General features: G+C 48.8%; 1 protein-coding gene across 5 annotated transcripts in view; it reads left to right on the top strand.

Annotated features, from left to right (window-relative positions):
• The first annotated feature begins 1,599 nt into the window (after positions 1–1,599).
• The window catches only part of LOC138521951 (mucin-2-like), a 219,139-nt gene continuing 207,672 nt past the window's right edge, over positions 1,600–13,066 (top strand). For all 5 annotated transcript variants that reach the window (XM_069635132.1, XM_069635131.1, XM_069635135.1 and 2 more), the window contains exon 1: positions 1,600–7,920. In XM_069635132.1, coding sequence (XP_069491233.1) covers positions 1,754–7,024 — 5,271 coding nt within the window. In that variant the 5' untranslated portion in view covers positions 1,600–1,753 and the 3' untranslated portion in view covers positions 7,025–7,920. The remainder of the gene's footprint in view (positions 7,921–13,066) is intronic.

Below are 13,066 nucleotides of genomic sequence, written 5' to 3' on the forward strand. Positions count from 1 at the left end.
TACAAACGGCTGCGTGAGGTACACCCTCCCTCCATTCGGGGGGGAAAGGGCCCCCCAGTGGGTGGGGCAGTAAGGTTTGGGCACCCCGGCACCAGATTGTTACACCAATGTTCCCCTCTGCGCCAAGGCAAGTTTTGTAAACAAAGAAAAAAATGAAAAAGGTACACTACACTTTAGGGCGGGCTGAGGGGCACCCTAAACCGCCAGGTAATTTTCTAATGTAATGGGGGTAACCCTCTAACCCCCAGAGCAAATGCAGGGGGCATCTCATTCAGCCCTCCCTGGGGTCAGATGCCCCTTCCTAGGAGCAGATATCTGCCCCCAGGGAGGGCTACAAGGGGTGCCCCCATTTCCCCTTGGGGTGAGGGAGAGAGGGCCACCCCCTTTTCTGTAAAATATATCCCTGGTGGCTAGTGGCCCCCCAATCCCACCCAACATTCCCTTTCGTTATTTACATTTTTTTTGTTTTGCCCCGTTCCCTGGGGGCAGATGATCAGCCATCTGTCTCCGGGGGGGCCTAACCTGCAGGCCCCATCCTTTGGGGGGCCTGCACACTAATTCCTGGTGGCCCTCCCCCCAATTGGATGGGGGCCACTTCATGTACTCCTGCCTGGGGGCATAAATCTGCCCCCAGGGAGGGCTACAAGGGGTGGCCCCACCTTTCCACTTTGTGTGTGAGGGGGAGGGCCACCACCATTTCATGAGGGCAAAAAAAATCCCAGGCCCTCACCCCTGTTCTATTTATTTATTTATTTTACCCCCTACCCTGGGGGCAGATGATCAGCCATCTGCCCCCAGGGTTGTGCACATATGTGCCCCCATGCTTTGGAGGCCCGGGGGGGGGGAAGAGCCCCCACACATCAGAAACAAATCCATGGTGGTCCAGTGGGTTGCTGGTCACGGATCGAGCGCTCTGTGCTGATCCCTGAACAGCAATGTGTCATATACGTGGTGTCCTTAGAAAGGGGAGAACCTCCCCTTCCCAAGGACACCACTTTTTCCTATATCCCTGTAGTGGGCCCCAAACCCCCTCCCAACATCCCTCGATTTTTTTTTTAATGTTCACCCCTGGGGGCAGATGTTGAAAATACTGCTCAGAAAAGTCAAACATTGTATGTGTACCATAAGGCCTGCTTTCAAATAAATCTAACAACTTAATAAATCAACAAATATTATAGAATAACTTGTCAAATATGAATCGACGTTACCTTTCATAAGTTTTAAAAAGGGCATTTTACGCGATGAGAGAGAGGTGCCGGGCGCGCATTTAGCAAGTGGGCAGCGCTTCAGGTCCGGTTTCTAGATTTACCAAAACCGGTAACCCTCATTTTTCAAACAATTACCCCTGCAGTGGAAAGTAGTTGAAAAGAGTCGAACCGCAGTAACTTCCATTCCGCCCGCCCGCCCGCCGGCGGCGGGATTTTGAGAAGCGGGCAGTGTGAGGCGACTGTCTAACTGAATTCCATGGCGACGGGTGGGGGAGGAGGGGCAGGGAGCACGGGCACACGTCACTACGCAGCGGTTCTGTGTCGTCATCGACGTCGAACGGACGTCTAGCGCGCGCTTGGACGTTCCACACACTCTCAGGCATCTGCCGGACAAGGCGCGCGCTCTCGCAGCCGCTCCCCGTGACCCCTCCCCCTTCCTCCCTCTGCCGGCCCTACCCCACCACCAGCCATGCGGAGCCACGCAGCCTGCTAGGCGCGACGCGTTGCCACCGCTTTTTGTGTAACTGGCCCCCCGTAATCCGGTCATGGCCACGCCCCTTAAACGGTGGCTCAGCAACCTTTCCACCTTATCCCAGAAGAAGAACCGCAAGAACGACGTCTGCCTTACTGCCTCTGGCCATACTGTCCCCGTATTTCCCCCCTCAGCAAGTTTTGTCCCACCAGCCGACTCCGTAGAGATAACAACCACCCCGTCGACCGCATTAGGGGAAGCCAAGCCCCCTGACGCCTCGGAATTAAACAGGCCCATCCCAACGTGTGAATCCCTACAGAAAACTCAGTCCCGGCTAGAAAGAACTGTGCCATCCCTAGAAACAGCCCCAGATCCATCTGAAGAGAAAACCGAAGCCCCACTAGAGCAAACTGCTGAACCTGTCGCCTCAGCAGAGACTGAAGCCCCCCCAGAAACTGAAGCACCCCCGGAGACTGAAGCACCCCCGGAGACTGAAGCCCCTCCAGACCCCACAGTTGATGAAGCTGAGCCCGTAGCAACTGCCCCCTCTTTCACCTCCACAGTGGAAAGTCCCCCCCCAGAGGAAACAAAACCTTCCCTAACTGACCCACAGGCGTCCGCAACTACTGTCACCACAAACCCCTCCCTAACTGCAGTTTCAGTCGCCTCTCAAACAGACTCCATCGTAGCCAAAGCACGGCCCTCTGCAACTTCCTTGAAAAAAACTTCATCCTTTTCCTCCGTCGTGGTCCCAGACCCTCCTCCAGAAAAAACAGAACCGTCTTTAACCAACCTAGAGAAAACAGACGCTCCTGACTCAACTGCAGAGAAACTAGAAAAAGATTCACCCTCTGCCTCCAATCTCGAGAAAGCTGCCCTCTCTAATTCCTCCCCAGAGAAAGCACAACCCTGCACCACCCCGCTAGAAAAAGTCCCCTCTGTCTCCTCTCTGGGCAAAAGTGCCATCCCTGAATCTTCTGCAGTGAAAACTGAACCCTCTGAAGCCTGCAAAGAGAAAACATCCTCTGTAGGGGAACTTACACCCCCCGACTCCTCCCCAGTGAAAGCAACACCATCTGCAACCCCCATAGAGAAAACTGACCCCTCTCAGGTGAAAGCAGCAACTCTCCTAGGAAAAACACCTTCCACTATCTGTTCACTTACTGGCTGGGTTTGGGTCCCGCCCCCTGACTATTTGCCATTAAAAGAAACACCTTCTGGAACCCCACTTGGGGAATCGACACCACCTGATCCGTCCCCAGTTAAAGCAGCACCTTCTGGAACCTGCTCAGCAGTCAAAGCAGCATCCGCTTTAAACCGCTTAGAAAAAACACCCTCTTCTGTCTGCTCAACAAAAGCATTTACCCCACCTGACTGGTCACCAGTGAAAGCAACCCCATCTGTAACCGCCAGAAAGAAATCGTCCCTTTCTCTGAGTACCATACCAGAACTTATCCGCAAAAACTGCTCAACAGTGAAAGCAGCACCCTCTTTAACCGCCTTAAAGAAAATGTCCTCTCCAGAGAGAATGTGCTTCCCTGTCTGCTGCACAGGGGAATTTACCACCCCTTACTCCTCATTGCCACAGGAAGCACCATGTGATACTCCAGTAGAGACAGCTTACTCCCCAATCTCCTCCCTACAGGGATTTACCCCTCCTGACTGGTCACCAGTGAATGCAGCACTCCCTGGAAACCCTCTAGAGCAAGTCTGCTCCACAGGGGCAGCTGCCCACTATTCTGCTACCTCACAAGGTAGGCCCGCTTCCTATAGAGGAACTTACGACCAACAGCCTCCCTCAACTGTACCCAATGCCGCTCCCTATCAGAGTAGGCCCCCCCCTTCTTCCTACAGAGGTGCCTACGACCAACAACCACCCCCAACCGTGCCCTCTGCTGCTCCCTATCCAAGTAGGCCCCCCCCGTCTTCCTACAGAGGAGCCTACGACCAACAACCACCCCCAACTGTGCCCTCTGCTGCTCCTTGTCCGAGTAGGCACCCCTCTGCTAACTACAGAGGAACCTACGACCAGTATCAGCAGCCTTCTTCAGGTATGCCTCCTGCTCCCTCACTAAATAGGCCCCCCTCTGGTACCTACAGGGGAACCTACAATATGCAACCTTCCTACAGAGACCCTTATGACCAACAGCCTTCCTCAGCTGTGCACTATGCTGCTCCCCCAGTGAGCAGTCACCCCACCGATCTACAGCCTTCCTCAGCTATGCACTACACTGCTCCCCCCACTGATCAACAGCCATCCCCAGCTATGCACTATGCTGCTCCCCCAGTGAGCAGGCCCCCCACTGATCAACAGCCTTCCTTAGCTATGCACTATGCTGCTCCTCCAGTGAGCAGGCACCCCAACGATCAACAGCTTTCCTCAGCTATGCACTATGCTGCTCCCCCGGTGTGCAGGCCCCCCACTGATCAACAACCTTCCTCAGCTGTGCACTGTGCTGCTCCCGCAGTGAGCAGGCCCCACTCCGATTCCTGCAGAGAAACCCACAACTCGCAAGGTTACTCATCTGCAGTGAGGGTCTCCACCAATGCACACCCCACAGGACAAACCTGTCCTCCTACACATGGTCCAAAGCAGGCGGGCCTCGTTGATTCCCAAAGGAAAAACGACACTTGCGTTTCCTCTGTTTCCTCTCAAGAGGGTATCTCCCTCAAGGTGTCTGCCAGCCTGTCAGCACCTTTCTCACAGAATACCGGTCCTTCCGCCCACAACGCAGGATATGCCAGTCCCCGAATGGCCTACCCCCAGTGTGCATGCTCAGTTAATTTGTTTGCCTCAGGTGGCAACCCTGCTGCTTACCCTGAAGAGAATATCACGCCCAGTCCTGTTGGCTCCAGGAATGCAAGTCCCATTAGGCCCACCCAAGATTATAACAACGCTGCTTCTTCCCGACCTGTCCATTCCTCCCCTGATAGGCTTCCCACAAAATCTCACTTGTCTGCTTCTCCAGGTATGAATAATATCCCTGCATCATCTGTGGGACATCCCTGCCCACCTGCAGCTTCCCCATCAATAACAAGCAGCAACTTTGTTTCCTCTCCAGGGAACATTGACCCTGGTGTTCACCCTTCCTGGAATGCCAACACTTCTCCTATGCAGTATGCTGGTTATACGCAGTCTGGTCCACCTGGTGTCTCTTCTGGTATGGCCATTGCTTCTCCTTACATGGGAAATACTGACCCATCGACTCCTTTTCAAGAGTTTCCCTGTGACTCTGCAAATGCTAACATTGCTCCTTATTTGTCACAAAATGCAAAACCTGCATTCCCTGTCCCCACAGCAAGAAATATCGGGCCCCCTGCCTTCCCAGCAGGATACCTCGGCCCTTCTAGTACCCATCCGGGCTGTACATGTGCTTCTGTACCAGCAAATGCTTGCCCCATTCATGGCTCCCCCAGAAGTAACGGCTCTGCTTCCCATTTGGGTTATTCTCAAGCCCCTCCGATGAGCCCACGGAGCATTTCCCCTCTTGCTTCTACCATTTACAGCTCAGTGGGAAATGCCGGCCCTGCCTACCCCCCCACAGCTCAGCCCTCCCCAGCTACTGTTTGTCCCGTTTGTCCCATCTGTAGTACTCCACCTGAACCTCCTTTGCCACCCCCTCCACAGGAGTATAACGTCCCCGTTGCTGAGACTCCTAAGCCTACCACCATCCCATCCTCAACGAATAGCAAGCCCACTGCTTCCCCCAAAACAAGTTCCTCCACAATTGCTGCTTCTCCTAGCAGTAGTTTGCCTGCTCCTCCTCCATCGCCCTCTCCTGAAAAGAGCACATCTGCCTCCTCTAAACGATGTACCTCCCCTCTTGCAGACTCTCCTAAGCCTAGCACCATACTCCGTGCTTCCTCAAAAGTTCCTTCCTCTGCATCTATTTGTTCCAGCAATGGTCCTTCACCAGCGCCTTCTTCGACTTCCTCTCTGGGAAATATCTGCCCCTCTGCAGACTCTCCTAAGCCTACCCCCGTCTCCTCCTCCACTTCTGTCTCAGGGAAAAGCAAGCCCTCTGATTCCTCCAAAGATTATTGCCCTGCTACTCTTCAGAGTGCTAATTCTGAAGATTTTTCAGCAGAGAATACAGAGCTTTTTGCTTCTTCTGCAGGCTATAGCCCTTCACGGATTAGTAAATCCAAAATTGTGCAACCTACGGCTTCCACCACAAAACCTTCCACAAAATCCTGTTCCCCCTCAGGCCATTCCCGTTCTGGCATTATTCACCCCAGGAATATGCCCCCCTCTTCTGCATTAGGGAATACTGACATGTGTAGAACTTCTGCAGTGAAAACTGGCACCTCTACTTCTTCCCCAGAGTGTACCACACCGCTTACTACCACATCCAGAAAGACCTGCCCAGTACCTCCCGCAGACAACACTTGTCCTCCTTCCTGGAAGACAATTCCTAGTGAGAGATCTCCCAGCAACACACGCACATGTGCTTCATCTCCAATGAATTCCCCTGTCTGTGCTAGCTCTCAAAAGAGCCCAGCCCCTGATGCTCTCCCTTCCTCCCGTGATAGGTCTTGCAGCAATGTCTGTTCCTCTGCATCTTCAAAAGGTAATTTTCCTCCCCGTTCAACCTCCTCACAGAGTGCCAGCCCTGATGCTCCCTCTTGCCCTCCTGAGAAGTCTTCCAGCAACCCCTGCTCATCTGCATCCTCTAAAGACCGTTGTCCTCGTTCAACCTCCTCACAGAGTACCAGCGATATACGCTGTTCTGCTTCTACTCCAGGCAATTTACCTCCCCGATCAACCACTCCACCGAGTACCTGCTGTGTTTTGTCTCCTCCCCTGAAGACGTGCGTCCGCAGTGCTTCTCCCATCCAAACGTGCTCCTCTGTCTCCACTCGAACAAATTCCCCTTCTCGTTATAGCTGCATAGTGAATAAGTTCCCTCAACCTCCATCTGTTCAGAAGACTAGCCCCAATACTAGGTCTCCCAGTAATACCCGCTCCTCTGCTTGCACTCCAGGGAATGAGAGCTCCAGTGCTAGGTCTCCCAGTAATACCCGCTCCTCTGCTTGCACTCCAGGGAATGATAGCCTGGGTAGCTCCAAGGCCAGGTCTCCTAGTAGTACCCGCTCCTCTGCTTGCACTCCAGGGAACGATAGCCTGGGTAGCCCCAAGGCCAGGTCTCCTAGTAACACCCGCTCCTCTGCTTGCACTCCAGGGAATGAGAGTCCCAATCGTAGCTCTTCCAAATTAGTTTGCCCAACTGCTCCCAAATTAGTTTGCCCAACTGCTCCCAAATTAGTTTGCCCGACTGCGCCCGTGCTCAAGAAGACTGGCAACAGAGATGTCTCCCCTGCCAAGACTTGTTCCAAATTCTGACAGAAGCAAATAATGTGTGTCCACCTACATCACCCCCAGAATGAAAGGCCCCTATCCTGAGAAACAGTGACTTTCATGACGTCTCTCCCAGTTCCACCCTCGTCTGTGCTTGGTGCGCAGTATCGTTCCGCATGGGTTGCCTGCTTGGATGACATCTCCACATGGCTTCCTTATCCCTGTCACTGTTACCTTAAACCTGGTCTGCCGTAGAAATGGGGTTGAATGCCGTATTCCAAAATACCCTGTTAGAAAACCTCTTCCCCAACATGTGACAGGCCTCCTCTTTGGTATTCCGTTAGGAACATTTGCCTTTTATACTCCCATCAGGAATGTTGTGCCCTTCGCTGTTCGATTGAGGAATGTTGTCCCCCTTCTATCCACTATCCATCCTCTATCCATTCAGTCTTTAATCTCCCATTTTCTGCATCATCGTTAATCATCTACCCACCTGGTGTGTCACTGGAGAGCTCCTTCATCATCCATTTCCTCTTCACACACTTTATGGGCTGGGAATTCAATGCCCAACAAAGTTTACAGTTACCTGTTGGATTGGGTCTTTAATTGCAATCAAGCAAATACCGGAAGGGCTACATTGTTTATACAAAGGACTAGTCTCATTCAACCCCAGGCGCCACATTGCCACCCAGCCGGCCTAAGCTTTTGCTCATTCAAGGCCATGTGTCTTACCATTGACGGATAAGAAGAGTGGATTTTTTGTTTATGTGCACAAGCCATCTTGCACATCTATCTTTGAAGTGTTCAGTAAGACCTTGTACCATTATACCCACCAACAATTCACTCTCTAGGTGATGTGCAACGTCTTTTCCATACTGTCTTTGGCATGCCGTTGAAGTGTTTGTTAGTTGAGGAATCATCAGAAGAAATGTCCAAAAATGGTGAGTAATTCCAAAAAGTAAGGGAAGAAACAGGGCTGTGCTTGTTTTCGTGGAGGGGGGAGGGAGGAGCTTCCCTGCTGCGGTTTGAAGCCACAAAAGCTACGGTCACTGGTGTTGGTGGGTGGGGGAGGGGCAGGGGGGCAGCGATCTTGGTACAAGTGTATGCAGTTTGAACCCAACTCACTTTTAAACAGGGTAAATCCTAACTTTGGTGGGAGTTAAAATGTATGCTAGACTGGCCTGCATTTGAAGCAATAAAGTACAAAGAAGACAAAGGTCATAAGCCTCATAGCATACGACTGATTTTGTGTTTACAACTTTAATCTGTGGAGATAAAAATACCTTGCACCCTAGCCAACACCCACTCAACTATACAATAGTACCTGCTGCTAGGGAGAATTTTCATTTCAGTGCTAAATTCCCCCCACCTTAGAGACCACCAGCTCTTTTGCTGGACTTAGGGCGTTTTAATTTTAACTCCTGAGTGAGTGGGACCTTTTTCTCACTCATGTGTTTTTCCCTGATTTGGATTTGATGTTTTCACTGTTTTTGGAGTCTGACAAACTCCGTAGGCATCTGCTTTTGGTATAGTGACATACAGCACCCTCAGTGCAGTGTCACTGAGAAATCCTTTGGATTTCTCTTAAGGTTTAAATAACTTTTCTTGGGTGAACTACAGTTCCCAAGAATAGTAAGATGAAATTGATCTTACTTACCTTTTCTCTTTGTAGGTCCAACACACACCATCTTATGTGGAGTGCTGAGTGGTTACTTATTAGCCCCTTATCCTACTTTCTCATGTAAACATTTTTGTTACCCTCACTACTTTAAATGGCTGTGGGCAGTGATTTAATATTTACTACCATTGTGCTTTTTTACTACAGGCTGAACCCTCAGCTGCAGTACAACACCCATGGGTGTTCATTTTGTCAAAATGGCCCCTGTCTTCTTTTTTTACCATTTTCTGTTTGTGAGCTCTTTCTTGGCTCTTACTCTGTGTGTTGAGACAGATTTGAGCCTTATGTGTGGCTCCAGTGTGTCGGAAGGACAGGATGTGAGGGAGGGTCCCGAAACTCCCTTGTCCTTTGTCTCTAGGCGTGCCTGCAAGAAACCAGTCCTGAATGTGTGATTGACAGCCTAGGCTGTGTATGAATGGGAAAACTTCCTAACTTCCTAAAAGGCGAGGGTTTTGGGACTACAGAGTCGACCACTGGAAGAAACATCCGATGAAGAAACCGTGAAGAGAAGCTTGCTGCAACCTCCTGGACCTTGAATTGCCCAGTGAAGCCCTGCTGCTGTGTTGATCTCCTTTTTCACCTCAACAGAGAAGCTATGGATGGAACGACTTCTCCCCTTGGGTTAGTGGGACCAACTAACCCCGAGACAAACTCGACTTTGGCGCAATCCCCCACTGGCTGTGCCTCTCCGTTGCTGCAGAAGCCCAATGCCAGGGGTTGAGTGTCCATAACCAAGTGCAACGTCTGCCACAGAACAAATCCGACCAAAAGCTCCAGGAGCCTCCCAAGGACACTCCACGAGCAGGAAATCCTAATTCAAAGTCCCCTCACTAGTGTCTCGGACCGAGGGAGCAAGGAATGTCCAACCAGAGATTTGTTCTGTATCAGTGCTGTTTGCAAAGCACTGAAACCGCGAAGTGCAGCTGAATCGAAGAGAGCTCATAGCTGCCGACGTCCGTCCCGAGTACCACTGCAGGAGCCCGACGGACGTCCTCCCTCTTGTCCCCACGACTGAGGCTCAGGAACCAGGATCTGCATAGCTGTAGCAAGAGGACATCCAGCTGGACCACTTTTCTTCAAACCAAAGGTACTGTTTGGGCTCAGGGGTACTTACCTTCTTGCCTTAAGTCGTGCTGTCTCACTTGAGATTTGTTTAACTTTCTGAGTTGATTCCAACTCCCCTTTGCACAGGCCTAACAGCTTGTGTGTCTTCAGCAATTTCATTTAGAAGAATCTGACTTTGTGAAAGACTTTTATCCAAGAAGTGCATCAGACTCTAGACTTTGACCAATTGACGTTGGCTGTCCTGGCTCCCTAAGGCATTCTTCTAAATCCATTGACTTTGGCATTGCTTGTCCCTCATAGGTTCTAGCTTGTTGAATACTGTTACTGCTGGGAACGGCTTGCCTAGATTTCATTGGAGGATTCAGTTGTCCTCACCTTTTTAAGAAACTGTTCTAACCTGCTTATATTTCTTAACCCTTCCTTTCTGCAACTCAGAGTCTAAAAAATATATTAGTTTGATACATAAATGCAAATACTATCCTTGTAATTGAAGTCACTTCTGGGTGTAGTAGAAGTGTATTGTGTATATCCAAAGAGTATCCACCAGCTTGACTGATTCTGAAAAGTATTGCCAAAAGCTACTTGAACTGTTACCAAGAATTGCCTTTTTAAGGAATGCTTATTTAAAACTGACGTCACATAAATAAATAATTATTTATAACTGAAACCTTGAGCATAAGTGTTATTTGGTTACTTGTATTGACAGATTTCATTTGTACAGCTCTACAGCTCACATTTACCCCTCTTGAGATAGGCCTAACTACTCAGTCACACTACCAACTTGTGTAGTACAGACCTATACCAAAAGGTGGGTTACCTAATACCAAGCAGATACGTCTTGTCTAGTCTCAAACAGTATGACTTCACAAATTGTTACCTAACACTGGTCCCTTTTGTTAGCAACATTTGTGAGTGCAACCCTCTGGTGAGGGATGTGCTACTATTTAACTAAATGGTAGAACAGTGGTTGACCCAAGGGGAAAGACCAGCAACTCCATGGGCAGCAGAGCAGTCGGTATCCAGTCCTTTGCTCTCCCATTACAATGTGGACAGGCCTGAAGGCCATCACTTTTTCTCGTCAACTCATTTACTCGTCAGCCACCAATCTCGCCTCTACTGGCGAGCTCAAACCTGAATTTCATCACTTTTCATTACACACAAACTGGATGGTACTGGATTTTAATGTGGCATCATTATTGCAAACACACCTTTTGCTTTTTGCTCACGCTAATTGTTATCTTCACGTAAATGGGGGTAGGTTAAGGAATCACTAGAAAAATCAAAAAAACAAATAAGCCACAACATCTCTGTAAAATGCTATGGAGGCTGGGCCCGGTGTGATTCCCATTTGTGAGTGCAGGCATTTCTCTTGTACCTTCACTGCCATCTTGTGATCACTGGCATCTACATCTAACTACATGTGTTTGTTATATAGATTAAAATATGAGAAGACTAATGCCTACAGTTAGTATATAGTGTAGGGTTGACGGAAGGGTGGTTGTTAGGGTGGAACATTAATTGGGAGTAAAGGGGGCTAGTCCCACTTTTAATATGCTACTTCCACGGTTGTATGTGATTATTTCGAATACAAACATTTCGAAGACGAAAATGCAGAATTCTAAATGTTCATACCCGAAATAAGTACTCCATAGCTAGATGGCCTTTGTAGACCCCGCTCCCCCCATACACGTACTTACCTTTTGGCGGCACACCTCACTTTGTCCCTTCCGTGGATGGGAACCGGTGCTTCAGGTTCTTTTTCTTTTATTTATTTATTTTCAAAGACTTTGTTGTTTTGGATGTTAGAGACACCCCCGCATCCCCAAATTCTATTATAGCGAACAAGGGTGCAGGGGACACCCCGCAGTCCCCGCTTCCCTACTTCGATATAATGAAAACCGAATGGTTGAAATGCTCAGGATTTTCGGCTGTAGGTAATTTTGGTACAGACGAAATCCGATCATTTCAACCATTCGGTTTTTTATTTATGATATTTTCGTGTGATACCCACTTCCACATCTAGGCTGAGACTTTTTTTAAATACTAGTGACGACATTTGGGGACAAGGTTTTGGCAATGTTATGTGTAAGTATAGGCGGTTGAGATTTAGGTAGGTGATCATTTCCCAGCGATTTTCAGGACATGTGACATTATAGAGGGTGATTCAGGGGCATAGATCAGAGAAGTCAGGATACCATCAGGAGCGTGGAAAGCTGTCAGTGCAGTACAGTTAGTCCCAATAGTCACCCTCAACAGAATACACTATACCGGTAGACTGAAAAATATACACTTTTATTGTCAGATCACACATGGGATATCTATGAGATCCAAATAAGTGTGCAGTTTACACATAACACACCGCGCATAATGTGATTATAAAAATGAAATGTTTAAGACCCAACCCACTCTTGAAACTTAAATGCAAGCCCCAAAGTCGTACTAGACTATACTAAACTTTGAGATATAGGAAGAGAAAGGACCACAAGGCAATAGAAAGTTAGTTTTAGTTGGATTATATATGTTTGAATCTTTACTGTTGAAATGTGACACCTTAAAAGTGACTCCACTAAAATCTAATGATCATAAAATGCCTATTTTGACAATGAAACAAACCCTAAATATCTCACTAAGCATAAACCTGCAGGTGATGGTGGAAGCAGACACGAGTAATCATGCATTGGTCTGTAAACCAGCCCTATTGCACCGATTTAATGATTGGATTTTTCATATGTGTTCAAATGAAGGTGGAGATCACCTCAACCCTGCCACGTATGACAAGGCGATGCAATTGGCTTTGGGGCATTTATACAAGCCAAGTGGGAGAAGAGGCGGGTCTGGTAGAAAGAACCAAAACTAGACATAAGTATGATATATTGCTGGCTGAGAAAAAGAGGGTATTAAATAAGGCATTGAGAAAGCTAAGGAAACATCCCTCGAGTATGAATGTGGAGCAAGAACACTGAGACTTAGGTATACAAATTGGGTAAGAGGCCATCGGTTCTTGCTTTACATTAACGACTCGGAGGCGATGTTGCATTCAGTCATTCGTAAAAACTCACTTTCATTTTGGAGACTGATTAAAGATCCATTATATTAGTCAGCTCTTGAAAGCCAGCCAGTATCATCTTCTGTGTGGGAGACTCATCTCAGTAAGCTTTATCGCTTAAATGAGTGGGTGGAGGAAGTGCACGCATTGAATAGTAATTGGTCAAAAGGTGTTACAATAGATGTGTGGTCTATAAAGGGAGCTATCATGAAAAGCAAGGCTTCAAATGCTCTAGGCCCAAATGGTCTGGCAAATGCCACATTTAAGTCAGACCTGAATCTTTGGGCAGCCTATTAAT

This window comes from Ambystoma mexicanum, chromosome 13 (genome assembly GCF_040938575.1).
Source record: "Ambystoma mexicanum isolate Mex_15411 chromosome 13, UKY_AmexF1_1, whole genome shotgun sequence".
NCBI classification, from domain to species: Eukaryota; Metazoa; Chordata; class Amphibia; order Caudata; family Ambystomatidae; genus Ambystoma; species Ambystoma mexicanum.